The sequence below is a fragment of the Procambarus clarkii genome, chromosome 37 (assembly GCF_040958095.1).
Source record: "Procambarus clarkii isolate CNS0578487 chromosome 37, FALCON_Pclarkii_2.0, whole genome shotgun sequence".
Classification (NCBI taxonomy): domain Eukaryota; kingdom Metazoa; phylum Arthropoda; class Malacostraca; order Decapoda; family Cambaridae; genus Procambarus; species Procambarus clarkii.
Window position 1 is genome coordinate 25,182,664 of NC_091186.1, and position 27,546 is coordinate 25,210,209.

At 37.4% G+C, this 27,546-nt stretch overlaps 1 protein-coding gene across 11 annotated transcripts in view; it reads left to right on the forward strand.

Moving 5' to 3' along the window:
• Wdr62 (WD repeat domain 62) overlaps nucleotides 1-27,546 on the forward strand; it is a 231,507-nt gene that overhangs the window by 190,157 nt on the left and 13,804 nt on the right. For 9 of the 11 annotated variants that reach the window (XM_069337296.1, XM_069337295.1, XM_069337294.1 and 6 more), the window contains 16 exons: nucleotides 1,990-2,168; nucleotides 3,286-3,439; nucleotides 3,893-4,027; nucleotides 7,038-7,109; nucleotides 7,240-7,368; nucleotides 8,570-8,763; nucleotides 9,140-9,313; nucleotides 9,725-9,915; nucleotides 11,298-11,410; nucleotides 15,334-15,411; nucleotides 15,776-15,990; nucleotides 16,912-17,050; nucleotides 19,013-19,182; nucleotides 19,967-20,069; nucleotides 20,189-20,282; nucleotides 24,051-24,185. In XM_069337296.1, the coding sequence (XP_069193397.1) occupies nucleotides 1,990-2,168; nucleotides 3,286-3,439; nucleotides 3,893-4,027; nucleotides 7,038-7,109; nucleotides 7,240-7,368; nucleotides 8,570-8,763; nucleotides 9,140-9,313; nucleotides 9,725-9,915; nucleotides 11,298-11,410; nucleotides 15,334-15,411; nucleotides 15,776-15,990; nucleotides 16,912-17,050; nucleotides 19,013-19,182; nucleotides 19,967-20,069; nucleotides 20,189-20,282; nucleotides 24,051-24,185 (2,275 nt within the window). The remainder of the gene's footprint in view (nucleotides 1-1,989; nucleotides 2,169-3,285; nucleotides 3,440-3,892; nucleotides 4,028-7,037; nucleotides 7,110-7,239; nucleotides 7,369-8,569; nucleotides 8,764-9,139; nucleotides 9,314-9,724; nucleotides 9,916-11,297; nucleotides 11,411-15,333; nucleotides 15,412-15,775; nucleotides 15,991-16,911; nucleotides 17,051-19,012; nucleotides 19,183-19,966; nucleotides 20,070-20,188; nucleotides 20,283-24,050; nucleotides 24,186-27,546) is intronic. The other 2 variants (XM_069337290.1, XM_069337289.1) reach the window with 2 other exon arrangements.

The window sequence follows — 27,546 nt, forward strand, 5'->3', positions numbered from 1 at the left end:
GATTTAACGAACTGTATGGAACCATACCTAATTCATCCTGGGGTGTGTAACAAAATAGGAGGCCAGTCGAAGACTGGGCCGCGGGACGCTAAGCCCTGAAATCATCTCGAGATAACTAATTACCTCTCAAGACTGGGTCTACTACCTTCAGCAATTACATTATGTATTATGATAAAAGGAATGTTGTTCTTATTATTTGATCCATGTAGTCCCCAAAATGGTAAATTTTAGAACTTTCTTAGATAATTTTATAAAGAAATCAGAATAGCTGTACAAATATTTCTGCACACATACCTTTGAACCAGAGATGTTCTCAGTAGTCTAAAATTGCTGTTGCTGCCTAGTAAGTTTTTCAAAACTAATTTTCTTTCTGGGTGGGCGCCCTCAGCAGCTCTCAGAGCTAAGCTGGCCTAACCAAGCCTTGGAAAGATGCACTAGGTCTCTCTGAGACTCACCCTAGCCTACCTGAGGGTACCATAATTTTTTGAGAGAGAATGCCAATGTGGCAATGTGAAGTTAATAACAAATCTTAACTATTGATTTGGGTTTGATCATAGGACAGTGATTAAATCTATTTTCTATATAATTTTATGAATTTTTTCATTTGCTTCACTCAACCCTTCTTGGGTCCAAGAAATACATCCTTTACCCCAGTCCCCGCCATCTTGAATATTGTGCTGTGTATCAATCCTTAGTCCTAGAATATATCCGGTTTTCATTTAAGAGATTTTTGACAAAAGTTTGTGCTGTTAGAATGTATGCACTGTATCAGAGAATGCCTCCTTGTATAAAACTGGGAATTGATTGCAGTTGAAAATACCATACTGTATTCAGAAAGATTTAAAATGTTAACATTTTCTCCCAGTAGATATTTGTATTCATGCATTTAGAATAGAGTACAGTATTTGCAGAAATATCTTGATAAGCTGCTGTATGTTTCACTCTGCTTACAATTTTAAAAATTGTATGGGGAATTCTCTATAGATACAATCTTTCTTTATTGTTTGTACACTCAATATAGTAGACTTCTGTTTAACATGAGTTTGCATAGCAAATTTCACATGCATTGTTTGCTCTTGTTGAGCGTGTGCCACAAGTGTGACTATTAATTTTACAAATAGTCTTGTTAAGGAATTTAAAGGAAGAGAGAAAATGGAGAAGTCTATCTCAAGCCTCCACCAAGGAACCAGCTCACTGTTAGACAAAATACCTCATACCCCAACACACCCTACTAGTGACAAAGAGAAACACAAGGAGCTAATTATTGATATTAGCACACAATTGTTATCCTACCAACCACCAGGTGTTAAAGAGTAGTTGTTAGAAGAAGGTAGGGTGCCGGGAGACTCTGTGGGTGCTGGGAGAGACTGTGGGTGCCAGGAGTGGTTGTGGGTGCCAGGAAATACATGTACACTATACAAAATCAGTTGTAAGGTTTTTTGACTAGTCTAGTGCCAATAAGATACTACCTAGTAATTTGTTTCCCCACTTTGATGAACATGGGTAATGTATTGATAATAAATTAATAGATTTCCATAGGTGTAGGTTAACATTATATAAAATTACTATAGTATGCTATACTGTACTTCCATATTTATTTGGTACAAATTGGCTAAGTATATAATGAAATGAAAGTCTGCGGAAAAAATATATTTCTATGCTGGTATACAGTAAAGTTTGGAGTTTAGCTCGATGGTAAGCTTCTCAGGAAAGGTATTTATCCCATACGCTATCAAGGGATGCTTATGCTGTAATTAATTTGACTGAATATACCTCTCTCTTTATTTGTGATGCATTGTTTATACAGTACATATAATTTACCTATTTTGCATTTGTATTTTTTTGTCATTGGTTTACCGTGTTGTGGATGATGATGCAAGATGCTTTAGCTTGCTAAATATTCAAAAATGCTTTTAAGTTTTTTTGTCTGAACATGTATGCTGCTGTATGCTTTAGGCCTGTTGCCAGCCTGCTTTTATTTTCCCACAGGAACTTCTCAAAACATTGTATGTGGATCCAGAACTAGGATTCATCAAGGACACAGATGTCAACCCTCAAGGTGGGGACAGAAATGATACGTCATATGATTCTCGTAATGGTGTGAGGTGCATCAGAGTCAGTCCTGACGGCAAGCACCTGGCATCTGGAGATCGAGCAGGAAACATTAGGTAAGGGAAAATATTTGGTTAATGCATGGAATAATAATTTTGTATTTGGTTACTATTATGTGGTGTTTGTGTTTACCAGTATGTGGTGCAATTCGTCTGGGGACCCATCTTCCTGTGTCCCCTGTCCAGGGCACAGAAAGCAAAGACAGATTATTATTTCAGTTGCCGTTATAAGTCCTGTGGGTTGGCTCTCGAGCTCAGCGTTACTTTCTCGAAACTCGAGTGCAATATTGCTGTTTTATGTTATTCTTTTGGAAGTTTGATTTCCCCTGAAACAGTTCTTTTAACAAAGTGTTATAGAGATTTATGTAGACTAGTTTTAAATTGTATTGATATGCGTGAGAGAAAACTGTTAAAGGTGAATATGAGCAAAAGGCAAGTTATGGTGGTGGAGGAAGTGAATTTATGTGTCTTAAATAAATGTGAATGATTAAATGCTACAAGTGGTTGCTTGAGGGATTTTGCACAAAATTAGAAGTAGGGAGAGTCATGGATGCAAACTAGCTGGTGATACGAAAGTCTTGATTAGAAAAAATACAGTATAGGAATTTATGCAGCGTAACCATGTGGTTACCTTACAGTGCCATGTGGTTACCTTACAGTGCCATGTGGTTACCTTACAGTACCATGTGGTTACCTTGTGGTGAATTTGAGGATCAGTGTACCTGCAACCCAGTCTGTGGCAAGGCCTCCTAGTTAGTAATCTGATCAACCAGGCTGTTGGATGTGAATGCTTGTAACCCTGAGGTGGCTCATTAACTTAAAAATGTTTTGGAAAATAATGTATATCTTTCAGTTTGTGAGCTATACTCTTGTGATGTACAGCATACAGTACATAAATACACAGAAGGTTTACATATGAAATAATGTGATGTACACTGCTGTAAAAAGTTACTTTTTTTTTGCATTATTATTTAGAGAATTTGAATAGAATTCAGTGCTTGCCAAATTGTGAGGGAATGGAAGGGTCTCGTATACAGTGGTAATGGTGTTTTTACATAATGGGTAGCTATCAATATTACATTTTTCTTAATTGCTTTAGTTGTTTTAATTTTGCAGTATCTCTAAGAAAAAAAATCAGTCAATATAATTGTATATCTTTTTTTTTTTTTGACAGAGTACATGAATTGCAATTTCTTGATGAGTTGTGTAAGATAGAAGCTCATGATGCAGAGGTGTTGAGTTTAGAATACTCCCGTCCTGACACCGGTCACAGGTTCCTGGCTTCGGCATCTCGTGATAGACTGATTCATGTGTTTGCAGTGGACCAGGTGAGAACTGTGTGAATGTTTTGTTTGGAATGAGTGTATTATGTATTCTTGATAAACTACAATACACTGTAAATTTTATAGGTATAGAATATTCATAAAGATAAAATAGTAATAATTAAAATAAAGTGGAGTCTTTCAAAAAGACAGATTTTTTACCAGGCCCTTTTTTGCAGAAAAAAAGACTTTCATTTCAACAGATCTTTCATGTTTTTTTTTTTTTTTTTTTTTTTTTTTTTTTTTTTTTTTTTTTTTTTTTGTCATTTTACACTAAAAATGTATTTTTGTTTATTTGTGCAAAATATACAAAATCTCTTTTGCTGTGCATATTTTGATGACAAAATCATTTGAAATTCCACGGGAAAACCGTGGAATTTTATATATTTTGAAAAAATATATAAAAAGTTTAGAATGCTGTGCAGTATATTTTACTATGGTGAATTTTGTAACTTACAGGATTACAGTTTTGTGCAAACTTTGGATGATCATTCTTCAGCCATAACATCAGTAAGATTTTACCAGAGCCAAGGTGCACTGCAGATGGTTTCCTGTAGTGCCGACCGCTCCATTATCTTCCGTAGTGCCACCATGGTAAGCATTCTCAAGAAACTGATTATACTAGTAGTCATTTATAACCCAAAAAATAATTTTATTTGAAATAATAGAGTAATTGTAGTTTGCAATACAGTGGAGGCTTGATTTAACAGATTTATTTCACAGACCCATTGCATCAGTGCAAAGTTTCTATTAAAGCTTTGGCCATTTTTCAGATTTCAGTGCAGATATGTTGGTGTTTTATTAATGTAAATGATAGAACACATCATGACATTTTTAAATGCATATTTATTATATAAACAGTTACAGTAAGTTTAATAAAAATATAATAAAAATATATTCTTAAAATATTTGATCAGCTTTATCCTGGTAAACCACTCGAAACCTACTTGATCTTACTAATCAACATTTGATCTATTGATCCATTGGTGTAAATTGTTTCCACCAGAAGTCTCTCCTGATTGTGAATTAAAGTGAAAGTGAATGAATGATTTGAAAGTTTAAAGTAGGGGCTATGATGGTGGTTGAGTGTGCTTGGACTAGCATACACTGACTGAACAGGTTGGAGCAGGAATAAACCCTATTTAAAAATGTGTTTAGGGTCACTGGATACATTTGATTACACTAAAGAAAAATACATACGGCCCATGGATCAGCAGACAATACAAGGATGCCAAAGCAGAAGTGTGAAGGCATGAATAAAGTATAGACAGCGACAATACAAGGATGCCAAAGCAGAAGTGTGAAGGCATGAATAAAGTATAGACAGCCAGGTACTGAAATAACCACAGGGTCACCGAGGGCTGCAATTAAATATGCTAGGATCAGAAGAGAAGCAGAGAGACAGGTTGGAAATAATAGTGGATATAGTCAAATATCATGGCTACTACAGAGCCATATCAGATGACAACAGTAAAAGACAGTTATTAGACTAAAAGAATGAATGCATGCTCACAGAATGTGACAGGGCATCTCCTACTGCAGAACTCAGTAGGAGATTGTTATGGTCAAATCAGAGTGGAGGGCTGGTACAGGTGGTGAGCCTTACAGGCTCTGGGTTGTTGGACTGTTAGCCCCGAGCCTCTTACATTGTGCCATGTGCTCTTGGTGCCCTTCCTGGGGTTTGGTTGTTCATTTCACAGATCTCTGCTGCTTATGGTAGTGTTTTTGCCATCCAGAGAGCTACTAAGTGGGTCTTTGTTAAAATCAAGCATTGAATAAAATTAAACGCCCCTTTTTTAGTAGGTCTCGCCTTGTCCCATACCTGTTTTTTCTTTCCCTTGGTGATTTTAAGTACTGGTAGCTCATGAGTGAGGCAGACCAGCACTCTGGCGTGATCTGTACTGCCTTCTGGTGGTGGCCAGTCAAGTTAGGATTAAGGTTGTTCACTAGTGGCAGTGATTTGATTACTCCTTTTTTTCTCATTTCCTTGTTTCAAGCAATAGCTTGTTTTGTTTTGGCTAAATTTCTGGTTGGTTTTCTCAGTTTTGGGTCGATGTGTGATGCTTAGGCTCCCCCCTTCACCCCATAGAGAGCTAGAATCTGTTCCTGGCTCCCAGGTGGTCAGTGTGGGTCTTGGAGGCCTGGTGCAATTCTGGAGACTTAGCTATACCAGGCCAGATGCACTGGGATGCTACTGAGAGGCTTGCTCGAGACATAGCATTTCATTACACACACAAATCACAATAGCGTGATGCATCAAATGAACAAATCCACAAGGGCCAAGAGGCTGCAGGGTCCAATTAAGGCGAGTAGAACTTCTGGTTGCAATTCTTTTAACCATGTCGTAGCGCAGTCGATTAAAGCAGCGTCCGGGATGCTCTCGGATGTAGGTTCGAACCCCTCATCACGGCCCTTGTGGATTTGTTCATGGCATTTCATTACATTCTGCACTTGACTTTTTTATTTTAAGAATTTTCTGTTTTAATTTTGCTTTGTACATATGTCTGGTTTCCTGCTTGATCGCTTCTATCATTTTTGGTAAAAGATAAGAAGATTAAAGATAAAAGGTAAAAGAAAATGCAGATTATTTGAGTCGGTTTTAACTGTTGTTAATGGATGTAGCCCACTCAGAAGTGGGCTACACTAGTGAATGGAAGGTGGTTAAGTGAATCGCTGGATGGATTATTTGTGTGTAATATCTTGAGTACAATATATACGTATGGAATAAGTTCAGATGACAACAGTAAAATAATGGGCTTTATCTATTATATCTGTTGCTACATGAGAGCTATCAGAGTTAGATTACATTGTTTCTAAATGTTGTATTTCCAGCGTTATCATCATAATAGTATTTTAATTTCTCATTGGTAATTATATGATATCGAAACAACAGAAACAATGAAGTAATTGTCAAAATGCTTCAAAATAATCAGGAAATATTTCTGTTTAAATAAAATTGAAATCCATTTATCTTGGAACTCCATAACGATTTGTATGAATCCTTGCTTCCCTGCTGATTATGAAAGTGTAGTGTTTTGTTGCACCCAATTATCTAATTTCTTCTTTTTCTCCTCCTGTCATCTCAGGGATCACTTAACAGAAAGATGGTAAATGTATCTCACCTGTTTCATGCTTGCCTTTCTTTTCTCACTTTGTGCATGATTAGTGGGAGAGTTTTGTGTAAGATGAACTTATATTGAAACTTCCAAAGGTTAATTGTGTGTAAGTGTGTAAGTTGGATGATGTGATGGTGCATTAGGTATATAATTGTTGTTAACACTATGCCTCGTGTAAATACATCTGTCTCTTGGCTTCCTGCTGGATGTGAATTATCAGACGCTCGTGGTTCCTCTGAGCTGTGAACCTCATTACTTTTGTTATAACAGGATTGGGGATGACAAATGGCTTTGAAACGGGGTGTGATACCAAGCCCTTGGTTGTATTTTTGTTGCCATATATTTATACAGTCTGCTTCTCTGGCTTTTTATTAGACTAACTGCATTTTCTTACTGAATGGATTATTTTTATGGAAATAATGATCTTCAAGATATTTACAAAATATTATTTAGTGATATTTTAACTCTGTTAATTAAATTATTTCCAGACTGCACAGAATGAAGTTTGGTTTTCCCGTGGCCACAATGTTGCTGGAAAAACTACTTTATATGATATGGAGGTTAGTAATCTCTTGAGTAGTGAAATAATATCATCACTATCAAAGTTTTATTTTTTTTATCTTATCATATTTGTTTTAAACTTTGATTCTAGCATTATGATAATCATAACAAAGTAATTCATTTTGTCAGGTGGACCATGGTCAGCGGCACGTCCTTACTGCATGTCAAGATCGTAATATTCGCGTGTATAATGTTAACACTGGCAAACACTCTAAAACCTTCAAAGGATCTATTGGTGATGACGGGACCCTGATAAAGGTAAGCAAAATGAAGCATGAGTTGTCCCATATCTAATTGTTTATGTAATTGTGTATACAAGGGAAGGGGGGGGGGGTGAGTAGTGCAGTCTAGGTCTTAGGCCCAGTCTCTTGACTATTAGCTACCTGGTGCAATTATGCCTCCCGATGTTCTAATTCTCAAATGGATTTTTTGGACTGAGCAAAGATGAAAAAATTATTACTTATGTGAGGCCTAAATATGAATATGCAGTGGTGGTTTGAAGCACACATTGAAGAATATGTAACTATGCTAGAAAGAGTTCAAAGGCATTCAACAAAATGTATCCTGGAGCTCGGACAGTTGACCTAGGTGCCAGTAGTTGATATACTGGACGATTAAACCTCAATCAAAAAAAGGCCACTGTACTTCTTGATATGTCTTTGATATTGTGGCCTTTGACATTTGGACCACACTTGAAGGCTGAGAGTGCCTGCTAGTAAAGGCCAGCATGAGCCAGGGTGAAGATCTCAGTCATGTGTATGGACCAATAAACAACAGAAGTACCCTAATTGTTTCCAGTCCTGTAAGACACCCCTGTAAGAAAGCCATAAATATATGTTAGATCTGACTTTGTTATGTATGGTGAGTTATTAGCTTATCCTGATTATGTATTCAGACATCACAAAAAATTATCCTAGTATCGAGAGTCCTTAAATAATAATGTTTTAAGTTTTATATATCTATGAAGAAAGGTTAGATTTCCTACAGGTCTTAAACTGAAAGGTAGAAGAAAACGTGAGACTTACAAGATCTAGAAACATCAATGTAAAAATAAAAATAAAAAAATAAAAAAAATAAAAATAAAAATAATTCTTTAATGATAGTAAGCAGTTGGGAGATTAAACAACATTTATGAGACATTTTTGTGCCATAAATACTACTAGCTTTATAACAAGGGTTCCATTCTGTCATAAATCATTCTTTTAAGGTTTTACTTTCATTTATTTTTGAACCACTATATTTTATTGGTGAATAACAACCAATTGCAGTACTTGTTTTGGCCTTTTGACCTCAAATTCACAAGCTAGTAACTCTACATAGCCAGATCAGAGCTAGCAAAACATCTGCACCTCGTATTGGGTGCTGGAAGATGTTTTGCATTTGCTTTATGTGATTATTTTGCAAATTATTAAGTCAACAAAAATTCAGAAAAATATTAAACTCAATATTATTGTTGCAGGTTGTTCTCGATCAGAGTGGCATCTATGCAGCGACTAGTTGTACAGATAAGAATATGTGCATATATGATTATTATTCTGGGGAGTGTATGGCCACAATGTTTGGTCATTCTGAGCTAGTCACTGGACTACGCTTCACAAGCGACGGTAAACATCTCATCACTGTATCTGGAGATGGCTGCATCTTCTTGTGGAAGTAAGTTTTTAGTTTAAAGTTGGGGGTGTGTATGCTACAGGATCCCTCATATTCAATTATAGTTTTGATATTATCACTTTGTGAAAAATTTAAAATTGAACAAATAATTTTGCTACACTATATAGAATTTAGTCATTATGTTTAGCAGTAATTAATTTTGTTGGCAAATTATATGATGAATTAGTGTACCCATCTTGCTTATCATTGCAGTGCTGGCTTATGGCATTGTTAGGTATTCTGTGGACCAGCAGTGTTATACAATGCCAGTTCTTGTGTAAATATTTTCTTTCAACTATTTATGCATGTATAGACAAATAAAGTTTTGAAAGTTATTTGAATAAGGAACAATTCAGTAGATAACATTTATAATTTTCAGGATGCCTCACGACATGACCCAGACAATGACAGCAAGATTGGCCCAGCAAGCAGAAAGAGCTACTAAAGAAAAGCGAAAACCACAGAGACAGATTATTGACAATGAAGACTTCAGGCCTGCATCTGAGGATATCTTTGATCACAATGCTAATGAGGAGGAGGAGCCAGATTATAGGTATTTTGTTACTCCATTTTCTTGTTGAATAATTAGCCTTCAGCTCTTGTTAGTTTGAAATACATTTGTTTTAGTGATGTTTATAAGATTTGAAGAAAAATATTGAGGCATAAATAAATATATAGTTTTTCCAATGGTTCATAACCCCCAATGTTTGGGCAGAATTCAGCTTAAGTGCGTTGAAATGCTTGTAGTATAAGATGAGGTCTACTTTTATGAAGTGGAGGATAGATAATAATAGATTTATGTATTTAAAGTATAGGGAGAGCAAAAAATATATTTTTCCTAATTTTTGTGTGCAAAAATAATTAAATATTGAACTCAGTACAGTACTTAATTAACAATTATTGTAAAAAAAACATTAGTTTCTTACACGAGGCAGATGTTGAGCTAAATTCATTATATCACAAGGTTCAGTGTGGGGAAGTTACCACTGTGGGCAAAGAAGCAAATGACAGAATCTCAAGGCCCTGGTGGCGGTGCTGGAGACAGAGCAGGAGTGGACATGCCTAAAGGTCGATGGGCTCAGCGCCTCCCAAACAATGCTATCACCTTCAAAAGCCATTATGATACTGATTCTGTTATACCATTTCCAGCAAGGGGTAAGTTGCTATTCTCATACTGGAAAGCCAAATGATAAGTATATTTAAATGAAGCAGCTTTAAAGAGTTCCTGCACAATTTATTGAATATGTACTTTCCTAGGAGTGTCTACTGGGAGTGAGATTTAACTCATTGGATTCCATTGCCTGGCTATTTTTCATTGTGCATTTTAATTCTGACATTTTAGTTTATTTTCATATTTACTCTCAAAGCTGTGGAAAGAGGTGGCTTGTGCTTCTTTTCACCTAATTTGAAGGACAAATGGTGTCTTAGTTTACTTATTCTGCTCTCCATTATATGGCATTTATACATCTTGAATGCCTTTTGTCATGTATTGCTCAATATGCTTATTTTGTCTAGGTCATATTAAAGGGCATGATGGATTGTAGTTTAGGTCTTCTATTTCTCCCTGTAGTGTAGAGTCATCCACAAACGTGTTCATATAACTGCATCTTTTCAGAAGATTATATATTTGTACAGTGAACATAACTGGTTGTTGTGCCAAGCCTTGTGGGACTCCACTAATGACATTCCTTCGGTTAGATTTGTTGACTTATATCAGTGTTTTCATTTTTCTATATTTTATGAAATTTTTCATAGTTAGTTTCTATAATAGTTTCTGCTTATTGTACTCTGCTTATTTTTTTTCTTGAGGTGTTTCCCAGTGACTCCGTGAAGCTATCTCACTGAGACTGCTACTAGCTACTAGGTTACAACAGTCATGGCAGTTCTGTTTGGCCACTGGCCTACTGGGGATCATACACAAGCGAATAGTCCCTACAAGATGAAGTCCAAAGATGGCTGGCCCTTAGCACATGGACCTACTGATACTGATGACATCTCAGGAGCAGTACAGTAGTGTTGAGGGCATCATATGAGTGACAGAACTAACCTGGGACTGTTGTCATTGGGAGGGCTGGGGCTCTTCGCCATCTGGTGGTGGTTATCTTTACTAACGAGTTCAAGATACTTTTGAATATTTTCATGGTTGTGAATTATTTGGCAGTTTCATGGCTTCATTTTCCACAAACCTTGGAGTTGTCTGTATTGCATCGCTGACTTTCTGGATGCTTTCCCTCTGGGGTGACAGAATGTCACTTGATCTCTGCACCTCCGGGTGTGTCAGGTTCTGGCACTGGTCTCCAGTAAACCAAACAGAGCTCCTACAACTAATGTGACCAAGTATCTAGTAGCAATCTCAGTGAGATAGCTTCAGGGAGCCACCAGAACTCGATCAGAAAAAGGCATTTCATTACCTCCAATACTGTACTACTTTTTTTCTATGATACTTGCAAACACTATTTTTCACCCCCTAATCTTTGGCATCATGCAATTCATTTTACCACATTCCAATGATCAACAACCATTTTAATGATTTACAGAGAAACGTCCGGCAGACTCCGAGTCTAGTAAAGACAGCTCATTAGATGACAGTGTGGGTGTCCACAAACAGTACAGTGGTGCACGCAGAGAGAATTTGATGCTAGCTAAACAGGTTAGTAGACAAAGAAAATCAATTTTAATTTAAACTTAAATATTTGCCTGCAATTGTATGAAGTTATTTATAACAGAAGGTATTTATAGTTTAGGATGTATTTCTTTTGTTTTTATAGTTTAGGATGAAATGGAAGTAGAGTGAGCAAAGGATAATGAACGAGTGTGTGATAGTAAATAAGGGAGAGTGAGTGTGTGATAGTAAACAAGGAAGCATGTGTGTGTGTAAAGTGTGTTAAGTGTATCTCTATACCACTGTATACTGTGTATATAGTTTTTCATATGCTTATGCTACAATTGTAAATATTTTTATTTTCTGTGCTAATGTTATATATTCTGTTAACTTTTATATATATTATATATGTATATATATAATAGTTTACTTATATAATATATAGATAGATAGTGTTTATGTGTAATTACTTCAGTGTAGTTACCGGGTGAGAGCTACACTTACGGTGTTCCGTCTTCCAGTACTTTTTAACATAGGATGCTTTGAAACTACTGAAGGTTTTGGTATCCACCTCCTAATTTAATGTTACAACCATCTACCATTCTGTTTGCAAAAGAGAATGTTCTAATATTTTTTAGGCACCTTTGTTTCTTTAGCTTGAATCTATGGCTGCTTGTTCTTGAAGTTGCAGGTTTCAAGACTTTCTCTTTGTCAATTTTGTTGAGTCATGTTACTATTTTGTGTGTGTAATTATCATATCGCCTCTTTTTCTTCTTATCTTCTAGTTTTGACACTTTTAACACCTCTAGCCCCTTCTCGCAGTTCTTGTTTTCAGATTCAGAAGCCATTATGTAGCATACTTTGTACCTTTTCCAGTTTATTAATGTGTTTCTTGAGATACGGGCACCATACATACAATTGTTACATATTCCAATTTTGGTATCATAAAAGTCGTGAACAATTTCTTTTAACATTTACCAAGCCTTATGATTCTGAAGTTAAAAAGTGTAGTATGGGTTCCTCGAACAATGTCCTTTATGTGGTCCTATCGCGACGATTTTCTATCCAGAACCACTTCCAGATCTTTTTCTTTGTCCAAGTTTTTTAATTCCCTTTCACATAATTTGTAAGTTGTGTGTGGCCTATTTTCTCTTAATGCACAGTCCATAACGTGGCATTTATTCTTGAATTCCATCTGCCAAGTGTTGTTCCATACACTTATTTTGTCGTCCAAATCATCCTGAAGTGTATGACAATTGTCTTAGTGTCTTATAGTAGAAGCTTGACATCATCATCAGCAAACATGTTCATATAATTCTGTTTTTCCTCTGGTAGATTATTTATATAGACGATGAACATTACTGATGCTAGACTTGATAATGGTCCAGGATGGGCTGAAACATCGTAGTTTCTCCATCTTCCGATGTGTGGTATGGTCATCGTCCCTTGTCTCAAGCTTCTCTTGATGTCTTTGTGGTACCTCCTGATGAATTTGAGCCTCGCTTCCATGATACTCTGCTTCCTTTGAGTTTTGGTCTGCATTACCTTTTGACTATGTTCCATGTGACTCATTTGCAGTAGTAGTTTGATAGTTTTCAAGGCTTCATTTTACATAAAGTCTCCAGTTGTTTCTAAAGCTGTGCTGACTTTCTGGAGGCTTGCAGACGAAGAGTCACAATTACGTGGCTGAAACATGTTGACCAAACAACACACTAGAAAGCGAAGGGACGACGACGTTTCGGTCCATTCTGGACCATTCTCAAGTCTTTCTGGAGGCTTTTTCTGGTGAGGTGGCAGATTGTCACCTGCTCTCTGTACCTCTCATGAGAGGGTACCAGGTTCTGGCTCTGGACCTCAGTAGACCAAATAGAACCACCGGTAATTGGTGTGACCTTTTTAGGATGAAGCTGAGGAAGTATTTAGTATGTATTTTCTCAGAAAGATAGCTTCAGGGAGACACTGGGACTCCTCCAGAAATTGGTATTTTATTATATTTAATGTTTTTTTTATTTTTATATTCTGCTCTTAAGTTCAACATTTTATCTAAAGGTTTGAGTCTGTCTCATTGATTTTTGACTTGCCAAGATTCTTGTATGCTTTTTAATTTTTGCACTAGTTTCTTTATATTTATAATAGACTAAAAAACTCTTAACTTCAAGTTTTTCTTTGTTAACCTGGCATTGAAGACCAGCAACTTCTTTTAATTGTAGTAATATACAATATCAATGCCTGGAACAGTAATATTGTTAATTTTTCCCTTCATGAATGATCAGAAATCTTCAAGTGTTGAGGTGCTATAAGACAGACAGACTATGAAGTTGAGAGTCTTTAATGTTTATAGTTTTTCGAGTTCAACCTTTTCTATTTTTCTTCAGCTTGAATAGTATGTGTTTATCCATAAAATTAGTATATCAACTTTTTGTAATAGTGTTGTGTGCAGGCGATGAGTCACAATAACGTGGCTGAAGTATGTTGACCAGACCACACACTAGAAATTGAAGGGACGACGACGTTTCGGTCCGTCCTGGACCATTCTCAAGTCGATTGTGATGAGGACAGGTAGGGACAGGCATTAAATAGGCAAGAGAGAGCTGAGGAGGAAAGTCAGGTGTAGGGGATAGTAGTAATGAGAACTGCAGCAGGCCTATTGGCCCATACGAGGCAGCTCCTATTATAACCACCGAAGGAGATAGTAATAGGAATAAGAAGAGGATAGCAAGGGAGCGTAGAAGACAATGAACAGAAAAAGGGAGAAGAGAGAAAGAAAGGGAAAGAGAAAGAAAGAAATGGAAGGGGGAAAGCTTATGTTAAGTCACGTTTGTTAGAAAGATTAGAGCATTTGAGTATATACTGTGAAAGGGAAGAGTCCACAGCAACAAAGCCAGGACTCAAGTTCATGTTGGGTACTTTGTTAAAAAGAGCCGATTCTACAAGACGGCGTCTGTGTAGAGTAGAGGCAGGAAAGATTTTTTTTTTTTTTTTTTTTTTTTTTTTTTTTTGAGGAAGACCAATCAATGGGATGATTAGAATCCCTCACATGGCAGAAGAGAGCATTGTTAGTGTCTGCAGACTTAACACTTCTCTTGTGTTCTTTAAGTCTGTCATTCAGTGTACGGCCAGTTTCGCCAAAGTATTGGAGAGGACAAGATGAACAGGAAATAGAGTAGACACCAGCAGCATTAGAAGCAGGAGGAGCAGTGTGAACTAGATTGCTACGAAGTGTGTTAGTTTGTCGAAAGGCGAGTTTAATGTCAAGAGGATGAAAGGTATTTCGTGACTTAAAGAACACAAGAGAAGTGTTATGTCTGCAGACACTAACAATGCTCTCTTCTGCCATGTGAGGGATTCTAATCATCCTATTGATTGGTCTTCCTCCAAAATAATCTTTCCTGCCTCTACTCTACACAGACGCCGTCTTGTAGAATCGGCTCTTTTTAACAAAGTACCCAACATGAACTTGAGTCCTGGCTTTGTTGCTGTGGACTCTTCCCTTTCACAGTATATACTCAAATGCTCTAATCTTTCTAACAAACGTGACTTAACATAAGCTTTCCCCCTTCCATTTCTTTCTTTCTCTTTCCCTTTCTTTCTCTCTTCTCCCTTTTTCTGTTCATTGTCTTCTACGCTCCCTTGCTATCCTCTTCTTATTCCTATTACTATCTCCTTCGGTGGTTATAATAGGAGCTGCCTCGTATGGGCCAATAGGCCTGCTGCAGTTCTCATTACTACTATCCCCTACACCTGACTTTCCTCCTCAGCTCTCTCTTGCCTATTTAATGCCTGTCCCTACCTGTCCTCATCCCAATCGACTTGAGAATGGTCCAGGACGGACCGAAACGTCGTCGTCCCTTCAATTTCTAGTGTGTGGTCTGGTCAACAGTGTTGTGTGTTTGTGTATGTGCACGTTAACTCCTAAATGTGAGGTCAGAATTGTTTCTTTTCTCTTATGACACTTGCATCCCAACTTACAGAATTCGGGTGGCGATCCTGACTTTGTTCCTTGTCCAGACAGTTTAAAGGAAATTATTTCTGGGGCAGAAACTTTTCAGGTATTGATTTTTTACTTGATTTGTCAGTAATCAGAAAATTTTCTATTTAAGTGTAATTTATAGTTGCAAGTACATTAATCTATCTATATTTTCGGCTTACATTTGACTTCCTACAACTGCATTTTAGTAAACTTATTCTGGACTTGTATAAAATTGCTTTTGTATATACCTTGTGCTTTGAAAAGATCAAACTTTGGCTTTGATGTTTGTTGGTCTTAATTGTTTTATCTTCATTTTCACTGGCACTTGTTTTCCTTTGTTTATATTTATTATATTTATGGTTATAAGCAGTAATTGTTTAATTCAAATGTCTAATAACTACACCCATAATACAACAAACAAATTCTGCTTTTATTATCTATAGAATACACACTCTAAAGTTACTAAAAGAAGTTGTGAGCCAAATGGCCGAAACCGACACCACACTGATGAAAGTGATGCCAGTAGTTTACGAGTGGATGATGGTGCAACTGACCACGATGGAGACATTGAAGATTGCAGTGAACACGATGATGAAAGTACAGAACCTGAGCATTCAGAACACCTCATGTACTATCCTCATAATGATGACACAGCTAGGTAAGTGTGTTGGGATTCTGTTGGAAACACAAGTTAACGGACCGAAACATTGTCACTTATTTCATTTTGCATGTGTGGTTTAGAATACAATGTTTGATTCAGTTGCATTATTGTGACATTTTCTCATAAAGTTAGTAATGTTATTTATGAATTTTAACTTTAGAATTTACTTCCATTGTGAGCAGGGTAGATTTTTTTTTCTTTTACATATACTTATTATTTACTGTACTGTACTGTAATGTTAATGAGTATTAAAGAGCATGTGCTATTCTCATGTTCATGTTCAACTCATGTTGACAGTAAACTGCTGTATTCTCCTCATGATTAATCTTTTATGTTGTCATTTGGCTGAACTTTACAAGTATGTTTATTTGCTCTATAATGCACATACATGTTTTTGACAGTTTTTCATTGTTAGCAGGAGTGCAAGAATTGTATCTATGAAACATTTTACTTTCCTTAACCATGCAGAAGTGAGAATTGTTCTTTTTTCCGATACTTGTTGAAAACTTCTTTCAAATACAGTATTGTATGTAATTCTTGTACTGTATTAACTTTTGCTTCCTTTTCTTAATGCAATACAATATATAATTTGATTCATATAGAACACGTGCACCTGTACCAAGCTTCCTTAGACATGCCCTGTGTCTATTCTGCTACTGCTTTACCTGCAGACATCACTGTCTGGAACCCATGGCATTCTTAGATTAAATGCTCTCCAATGAATCTTTAGCACCATTGTAATAACTAAAAATCCCTGCAGGGATTGATTGAACAGTTTCCTGTGGCAGCAGCACATTTATGTTGTCCTACTTATCTGTTCTTGATCCTTTTCTTTTGAACACAACAGATTTTGTCACAATGCTGCTTTTTGTATAACTTGAATCCTTGTATTTACTCTATGCTGATTCTGTTTTGCAGTGACTTCACAGTAAATGCAATGGATGTAGAAGAGTTACGACGCTCTCAACGCCGCCACAGAAAAGCTCGACCAGAGAGACCCACAGATATTCCATTATTAACAGTATCTGGCTCTCAAGATTCCGACGATGATGATGAGGTAATCTTTTATATGTTCGCTAAATTTGTTTTCATCATACTTCTCTGAAATTATCACTAAACAAATTGTTTATATTTTCTGTTGTAATTCAGTATATCATATCATATTCATAACACTACAGTACTTGCCTGCTTTGCTGAACAAGTATTTGGCATATCAGATGATGCTGATTTGCATATGGTCATACTTCCTAAAATATGATATATGGGGACTGGATCCTGAGAAATACTGGCTATGAGGATCAAATTTCTTTACAGTAAGGTTCTCCTGGTGGTTGTCCCATCATTTGACCTGTTGAATTAAAATTTCATTTAGTGAAATTTGCCAATAGAACATGAGAAATACTTGAGTATGAAAGGTACCTTTTAATATGGGTCCAATCATATTTCTAATGATAGTCATGTCAGTTAAAATTTTTGTAGATGAATTAAACAATAGAAGCAGCAGGCAAATCAATGTATATTTTTTGTGATAGAACAAAAATTGCATCATTTAAATTGCCTCTGAAAGTACAGGATGTCCTGTTGCAATGACTCTCTTGCTGCAACGAATCAGGCTTGGTCCCATGTAGTTTGCCAAATTGAGTGTGCACTTTACTGTCGAGTGAACAATACTCTGATTCCAATATTTAACCCTGTTTTAGAAGTCAAAACTTAGAGATAATGTAAAATAGGTATAGAGCATCGGCCTCACACATGTGGGGTCTGCGGTTCAAGTGTCTTAGAGCCCAGGTGATTAGAACTCGGAGAGATAATTCTTCTCATAGTCTCATTGCGTGCAAACGAAGTCATAATATTCACTCGATGTTGATCATCATAATTATATCATAAAGTAAGTCTGTTCAGTGGTCTATAGCACAGTGGTTACCGATTAGTAGATTAGTAACTGATTGGGTACTGATTACTCAAAAAACTGTATAGCTAATCAGTTTTGAAATGATTACAAGCATCTTCTTGAGGTTATCTTGAGATGATTTCGAGGTTTAACGTCCCCACAGCCTGGTCCTCGACCAGGCCTCCTTTTTGTTACACACCCCCAGGAAGCAGCTCGTAGCAGCTGTCTAACTCCCAGGTACCTATTTACTGCTAGGTGAACATGAGCATTAGGGTGAAAGAAACTGCCCATTTGTTTCCGTATCCACCGGGGATCAAACCCCGAACCTTAGGACTATGAATGCCGAGTGCTGGTCACTCAGCTGTCAGGCCCCTGTAGCATGATGACATACTTAGTTGGAAATGTTGAATATAGCCATGAGCGTGCTTTAGAAGAATTGGTACAGTATTTGGATTTTATAAATATAATGGATACAGTTCTCTAATGTAATCTTGAATACTAAAACTCAGATCAAATAAGATCATGAAAACATGGGGATTGAGAGTTGAGTGTGGGGTGAGGGGGACTCAGGGGGTGGGGAGTTGAGTGTTGGTGGGGAGAAGAGTTGAGTGTGTGCTGTGTGAGACGAGCTGAGAACTACTAATTGCAGTGTCAACAGGATAAGAAAATTTTGTGTTTTGTTCTGAGCCAGAGTTTGAACTATTACAGCTCTTTGGCTGCTACAACATTAACACACACTGCTTGAGGCGTCCAGGGGGTATAAATTCGATCCCATTCTCTAACCTCAATATTTTCTCATAGATACACATGTGCTTGTGATTTCACTGTGCAGCCAGCAATATATTTAGATATCAGTATTAATTCCATATTAATGCATACTGTTAGCTTCAAATGAGTTATAAATAATATGACCCATAACCTTTCTCAATATTTAAATTTGAGAGCTTATTTTAAAGCCTCAACATAAATTCTACTGATACCAATACCACAAAAATAGGCTCTATTAAAAATAGGCAAGAAAAAACTCTTCTGTTTTTAGTTTTAAAAAAAATGTAACCTGATTTTTTTGTAATATCTAAATTGCAACTTTTTCTTAATGCAGAATTTATGTTGTTTACGTCTTTGCAGGTTTCTACACCGAGTGCCGACACTGCTGAGCGTAACATTATGTCCATGTTAAGTGTAAGCACCGAGAGTATTGATCGTGTTGGCAGGCGAGAGAACTTTCTCAAGACTAATTATGAGTCATTAGAGGGAGAGGCTGCAAGACCCGAAAAAGAAGTAAAAAATAAAAATAGGTGAGGATTTTTTTGTAGGTTAATTTAACTGCAGAGACAGTTGTATATTTTACCAAGACGCTGGCTGGCTGGTTGGTGAACAAAGACATCTTACAGTCATGACACTGGCTTTCTCATTGGTGTGTTATAAAAGATAGTATTTGTATCATTATAAATGGTGACAGCAGTGGTAGTAGTTTTCCATGCATTTTCATGCATTATAAAACTGGCTGGAGTCAGGCTGGCTGGGGTCAGCCAGCCTGGTACTAACCAGGTTATCGGTACTAACAGGTTCGAGTTGGTTTTATGGGAATTGTTCGTAGAGTTGTTTGGCAATTTTGGAACTTCTTTTTCTGTGAACTTTATAGTAGTCTGTAGAGCTTCATTGACTTTCTGAATGCTTTTCCTGGTGGGGTGGAGGAGTGTATTCACCTAGTTGTTCTTGATTATTAAATTTATTGACAATCTGTTAGCATATTGGCAGGAAGATTTTACCATAAAATGTTTCAGCACTTAGCAATTTGTTTCAGATATTGATGCATAGTTAATATTATGCACAAAGTGTGATCCAATTTTGATTGAATTTTCATTAAATTAATTTAAAGTATCTTCTTCAATGGTACTTTATCAACCAGAATTAGTCATTAATTTGCTCTGTATTCACAGGAAAGGATGTTTATATAATAAACACTTCAATATTAATTATCATTTTTTTTGAAGTAATGATAATAATAATAATAATAATAATAATAATAATAATAATAATAATAATAATAATAATAATATATTTTTTTTTTTTTTGCAGTATATCTTATAAATTTAATTCAAGACACAAAGAGACACAAGTGTCAAACAAAAGAGAAGAGCTTTTGAAGAGAATTGAAGAAACAAGAAAGAAACTTCAAAGTGTGAGTGATGTGAAACTTGTACATAACTATAACTTTGATTCAATAGTGCTTTATTTGATAACATTGTAAATACTATATGCATAATAAATAACCCGTTTTACTCTTCATTCTTTTGTCAGATTGGATATAAGTCTAACCTAAGAAATAGCAAGAGCATCTCGGACCTTAGCAACATCCCTGAGAAAGATACATCTTATATGTCTGGGAACCAAGGTAACAACCATCACTGTGATGATAACCTCTTCCATCATCTTGTCCCTACTGCCTCTCACATTCCTCTCACAGGCACCAACAATTTTCCTGAACTACTCACCAGCAGTGTCCCAACAATTGGTCCCGGTGTTGGTAATATTCCTGAATTAGTATCGGGCTGTCTTCCACGATATCCTACTGGCAGTATACCTGAGTTAGGGTCTAGTTGCCTTTCAGAGTATGGAAGGTTTGGTGCAGATACCAGAGTTGACAGTGTAGGAAAGATTAGTACAGCAGTATTTGATGGCAGTGCAGTGCCAAGAGATCAGCAGAGAACAGGTAAGCAACTACTAGCACAACTGGAAAGAGACCTGCAAGAGTTTGACCTTTTGATAGGATGCCCACCATCTCCACCTGAAGTTGATACGGATTCCTTGGAGGAGACACTCCGAAGTCTGGCCCTATTAAGTTCCCAGGAACCTTTTTCAAAACAAGTTCATCAGAATCGTCACAGAGGTGAGGATGACTCGGATAGTGACACTGTCAAGAGTGAGACGTCAAATTTTAGCTGCGATAGTTTAGAAGATGGAGAAAATGATGAAGAGGAGGAGGAGGAACCGGCAGTTCAGCCAGAAGCCGAGGACACTCCTCGTCACCGTATATTTGAAACGCCTAGAACTTTGCCACGCCCACGTCGTAAGAGGCAGAGATGGCAAAGACTCTCTCTTGAGGGTATAAGAAAGAACAGACTAAATGATTATGAATCTGATGTGTTTCCAACTAATGAAATGCCAACTAATTCTCACTCCCAAGTATTTAGGACGTCATCTGATACAGCACTAGCTAATAGTGACAGTAGCCACTCAGATGTGCAGACTCCTACAAACCCACCATATTTTTCTGTAAAGTCCCCAGGGCACACAACTAGTTCTAGATGTATGACACTTCCTGACACTACAAATGGCATTGTAAGCCAGCCTAAGGAGAGCCTAACTTTACAGAGAAATGACAGTAATAATGCTGTGTCTGCATATACTGTAGAAACACATTCATATCGTCTTGAACGCTCGACTCCTGTAACATTTTCAATACCTCAGTCCCCAGTAGTAGAACAGCTAAGAAGACAAGGTCGTGAATTATCACCACGAAGACAAGCTCACAAAAATCGGGTAATTCTTCCCCCAGCCAGTTTAGTTGATGCTGAGGACTTTCCTGTGGTGCAGGCTCAACCCCTTCCCCCAGGGCCTCCTCCAGCTGTCTACCTGCCTTCCTCCCCGCCTACACTTCCTCCAGGAGTTATTCCTGCTCCAGGCAGGGCCCATCGGGTTTTCTTGGCAAAGAAGGTCACCATACAGCAAGTACTTCCCTCGAAACGTAAGGGTTGGATATCTTGTTTCGCCTGGCTGCTGTTATGGCATGAGGAATGACATTACAGGTTCAGAGACTCCTGACCCCAACCCCCTCCTTATTTTTTCCCTTTATAATTTTTATCTTAATAATCTTATGTTTACCTTTCTGGGTTAGCCCCCTCAATAGCTCCCGGATGCTTAAGGCTCTAGTGCCACAGTGACTTCAAATGCTATCAGGCTTCTAGACTTGTACAGCCTACTGGAAATCAGGATCAAAATATGGTTTGCTCATAGAAGCAAGGGAAGAATAAGGCTTAAGATTGACCTAAAACAGAGGAAATCATCTGGTAAGTGATATGCAAAACAGCCTATTATTAATATGAATGGTAAGTTAAGAACCAAGGCAAATGATAGGTGGCAGCAGGTAAACAACCCTAGCACAATTTCACCCAACCAAAACCAGGTCACCACATATGGGTTTCATTTTCCCACAACTCTCGTAAATGTGCCTGGTGTTCACTTGCCCCTGCAGGAACCAGTCTCCCTTGTACTTTCAAAAAGGGGCTTTGTACATTATTTCTTATTTACACTTCATGAATTCATGTCCACCTTGCATATCCCTAGCCGATTATTCTAGTGTCAGGGTTATCCTTCCTGGTTTTGGCTTGTTTTTCTTTCTCCACCTGAGTTGTCTCCTCTGAGGGACTCTGGTATCATCCTCTCTGAGTTGACTCCTTTTGATTTGTCACAACGTCTGGGCAGTGCTTGGGAACTTGGTCACCGAAGTGAGGCCTGTTGGTGAAAGGTTGAGCAATTAGATGTGTTGTTGGTCACCTGGCCCCTGACTCGTTAATTTTTGTGGTGCCTTGTGCCTTCAGCCAGGTGTCTATGTTGCATTAAATGATTCTCTCTTGTTTGTTGCTTTGTGCACCTTCCCACATCACTTCACGGAAGGGTTTATGTTTAATTTCCAGACATTGTTTCTCTTTACACCTGTATCTAATCATTCTTTCTAACCAAGGTTGCCAGTTCTCATGCATTCAAGAGGTTTATCTCATTCCTCTATTGGGTGGAGACATGATGAATCCACCCAATTTAGTCAGGCTTTTCAGCTTTTTAGGGTAAATTGCCTGATTTTGCTTTTTAAAGACAGAACGGTCAAATTGCTAAAGAAAGAGGCAGATGATGAATAGTTCTGTGACCCATTTAGTGAAATGGTTTACAGAATGAATGTACAGAAATTTTACACGGGTCATGAGAATACTGTTGATTATGGAAGCATTGGTCAGCCACCAGACATCATCACCCAATCAGATGTTTTCATAGCACTCCACACATCCACTTTGTCATTTAGACATGAAAGTAGCACTATTTGTATGATGGGGGACAATGGAGCTGGTTCGTATTGCAGATTTAGATGCAAAAATGGGGACTTGAAAGGTAGGTCATAGGATTTGGTGCTCGCAAGTCAGATACTTGTGTTGTTTGCATTGTTCCTAACTTTCCTTTCTAATTAAGAGCTGTGGATTGTTTTGTTTCTCCTGTAACTTTCTGAGTGAATCATCTGATTCTGGTTTCTGGTTGGCAGTGCAATTCCAGGTGTCAAGTAGCATTTGGAAGACTCTATTGTACTAGAGCCTTAAGCACCAGGAAGCTGGTGAAGAATGCCCAGAAAGGGATGTTTAATTACATTCAATGCTTTATTTTTTCAGGAAATATTGTTTATTTTATAGTAGTTACTAATTATTTACATTTGCATGATACCAGAATTTGTTTAATTAATTAAAAAGGTATTTTATGCTTTTATGCTATATTTATAGCATAGCAATATAATAATTCTTTGCTAATTTAAAGATTTTGTCCTTGAGTTGCAATTTGTTTGCTAGTCCAATAGCTTGAATGTTTGGACACAGTTTTAGCTCTATGGATGACCAGTTACCAATTTTCTTGATTTTTAAGTTAAATTTTAATATGAGTGAAGCATGAAGCAGCATGAAAGCATCATTTGTGTAAGCAATACAGTAATTAATGTCTTGTCAGTATTACATTCAATGTTTTTTTTGTATTTTTATATATCTTTTAGATTATTGTGCACAGTTCTGTTTGTTCATAATTTGTTTGTGCATGTGTGTGTTGTGCTAGCACTGTTTGTTTGCATACAGTGTAATGCATGATGGATGGATTCAGGCTGAAATGTTTCAGCATAGTAAATGCTTTGTGAATAGAAAATTATCCTTTTGATTACCCATTTTTGGATTGTAGTTCACCAAAATATGAACTATTGAGAATGTATGGAGACAGTAATCATTAACTAGCTCATTGCTAGGGGTTCTTTTCATTGAACACTTCAATAATTAATGAATTCCTCCTTCATTAAACCATCTCTGTCCCTAGAATGTTATCTGAATCCACTCTTGTGCATGTGTGCTGTTGTTTGTAGATGGCGGGAGTGGCGACAGTGGGTTCAGCAGCAGTCCTGGTGGTGGCGGCAGTGGTGGGTTACGCCGCACGTGCTCGCTCAGTGACCTCACCATCCCAGGTGCCCCACGACGCCTACTGCCAACTCCCCCCTCGGGTATGCTTGCACCCGCACCACTATTGCTAATTGTTTGCCAGCCATGCTGCATTTGACTTAAACCCTTGCCACACTACTTTAAGGAGTGAACGCTACATTAACATGCACAAATTATTAATGAAGTTAAATTGTGCATTTTAAGGTACTCGACATAACCGTTTACACTCATTCCTTATAAGTTAATCTTTCAAGTATATATTATTTTAATTGTTGTTATTTTGGTTTGGAACTGTTTTAAGTAATAAAAGGAACTATTTAATTTTGGGGGTTTATGTTAATTAATTAAAGGTTGTATGGTCAGCAGATTAGGTAGGAAGTGTTCCTGTATTGCCATAGTAGTGTTTTTGGGCTACTCACATTATAAACTACATTGAGACCAGACTATAATTTCATAAATTTTCTCAATGTGTTCGTGTTCAGAATTGTATGTATGTTCAGTTTGGTATTCGTGGAAATTGTTCATATAAGCATCCGCTTCCACTCCATTGGAACAAGTCCAGATTAACATTAAGTGCCTCTTTCTAAGCAGCCCTCAGTAGCTTTCCATCCTTACCCACTGACTTCCTTATTCTTTGTGGAGATTGAAAGTGCCTTTTTGGGCAGCACGTGAATGAAGTTGTTGTTTGGTCGAACCCATGGGTGAACTGGGCTGCCATCTGGTGGCAGCTAAGTGATTTGGAATGGAGACTGCTTAACTATAACACACTTTTGTTTGTTTTGTTACCTTTAATTTCCTCTCGATAATAGTTATTTGTTTTGCTTTGTCTGTTACCGAGTTGCCTAATTTTGATCAAATTTCTTCCGGTTCACCGAGTGTTTGATGTTTTTGCCAATTTTTTTGTTTTTCCTTCAAATACTAGAACAAAGCTTTGTGCAGCTTTACACTTCCAAATAATATATAAAAAAATGTATAATATTTTTAATATACTGGAAGATGAAACAAAAATAGTATACGTGCAAATAATTTTATCAGGAAATAGAACTTCAAGAAGTTTAAAGCAGCAAGTAGGCTACAAATAGATAGGAGGCACTGCCCAAGGAACAAGATTTTCCTCTGAGTAAATAGTGATTGGTATTCACAGAAACACATGCTGGGTCCATGACTTGTGTCTGTCAGTCACTCTGTCTCGTATAATGTGTATGCAAGTGGTTATATCTGTCTTCATATATCTGGTTTTTGTCTGCATGTTGGCTGCATCTTTGTCTTTTTCTCTTTATTAGTTCTCTTTAAAAATATTGGAACTTGCAAATCTTCAGTGACTCAAGTTCCCTGTTACGTTACATATGATTAAAAAATATCATCTATTTCCCAGCTTCAAATTGGTGGTGTTGATTGATGGGCCTACAAACACACCCATGTACATACACGCAAACACAGTCATGCACAAAGGTAGGCAGCCAGGTAATCAATATCAAAATCAGTCAAGCCTGGCCCTGGGCCAGGCTTGAGGAGTAGTACTACTCCTAGAACCCCATCCAGGTACCATCCAGGTACAAATCAGTGAGATAGATAAGACACTGCTGCAGTGTTAGCATAAACAGACAAGCAGAAAAGCACAAATAGATGAGGACAGATGCTAAAAAGCAATCTTGCTCTGTAGACACTGATAAGTAAACATTTTCTTCTCATATTCTTTGATCAATTAATGACTTTGGCCCTAGGAAAACAGTGGTGTACTTGCCTACATGTACTAAAATTATCTAACAATCCTGTCTTATCCGTGTTTATATGTAATTTACCTTTAGTGTCTATTGAGCCATTAACCAGACATCCAGCCATTCTTATCTAATTTTGATTTGCCACCCTTGACTGACGGAATGAATTTGTGCTGATGGAATTGTATATGAATACTCATTCCCAGACCCAATCCACCTTGCCTCCGCACTTGACCCCTACATTCACCCACCATCTATCCCTCTGCACCTGACCCCTACATCCACCCACCATCTATCCCTCTGCACCGACCCCTACATTCACCCAGCATCTATCTCTTCCCACCTGACCTTTACACTCGTCTCTCCATGTATCCCAAACCTCACTTCACCCTTCCTCTCTCCCATACCATTCCATATCACACGATTCTCCATCTCTCTCTGACCTCCACTCCGCTCCCCTACCCCCTCTTATTCCCTCGGGAGGGATAGGAGGGGAGGGATCACAACCCTACTTCCTTCTCCTCCCCCCCCCCCCCAATACTCACACAACTCGACAAAACTGTCCTCTCGCTCTCTTCCCCCTCTCCCCTCCCATTGCCCCACCACAGTCTCTCTCTCTCTCTCTCTCTCTCTCTCTCTCCCTTGCCTCCACCCCTCCCAGTCCCACTAAGCGATGTGGTGTTTCAAAACTTAGTTGAAGCAAATTCTCACTGTATTCCTAATCAGTTTCTCTGATCCTCAAAAGCAAATTCTCACTGTATTCCTGGTCAGTTTTTCTGATCCTCAGACTCGTCTAGCTTCAATTAGTGGATTAGATTTTGATCTTTTGTCTCTTGTAGGCCTGTGCAAGTCCAGAGGCCTGGTAGCAGTTGTAAGTCTCTTGAGGTATTGTACAGTTATTGAGGAGCTACTGAGGGCTTCCCAGAAAGAGGCATTTCATCATATTCAGTGCTAGACTTATCAAATGAGTTTGTCACTACCAAGACGACTCAAGTATCTGACAGTATGAAGGTTTCCAGGTTATTCGAGATATAATCTGTGCTTGATTTCAATTTATCAGATCTGAGCCCAACAATTGTAGTTATGAATCTGATTTTTTTTCCCCCTGGTTAGTCCGAAATTTCTATAAATAGGGTCCGATTAATTGGATCCCACGATATTGTTTAAGTTGGAAGAGTTCTTCTATGAATATGAAGTAACATTTAATCAAATTTGCCATTTGCAGTACAGTATATTCCTAGTAAAAATTTAATGATTAATTCATAGTTTCATTATGCTTCATTACAAACCAGTATTAATACCTGTGTGTAATTAAGCAATATAGTACAGTAGTGCAATAGTTATTAATCATGCCATTTCTACATTGATATTTTTGTTTTAGATTATATTAAATAAGAATACATAACCCAAGATATTCTCTTGGGTTATAACAAGCTATATATTTCTCTCTTCTTTGTTGAACATTATAGTTAACAGTATTACTTTATTAGCAAATTTATTACAGAATAGTGCCTGAGAAGTTAGCTCCAGCTAAAGATTAATGCGATTCAACTCATTCATAACGATTGATTAAATGTTGATGTAGGCAAGACAGTTGTCTTAGGAGGAGATTAGTGCACCCTGACACATCTTTATTCAATATTTGGCCCAGCTTATTATTTTCTATGCCTGTTTTTATAAGAGTTGGCTAAAAATGATAGGGGTG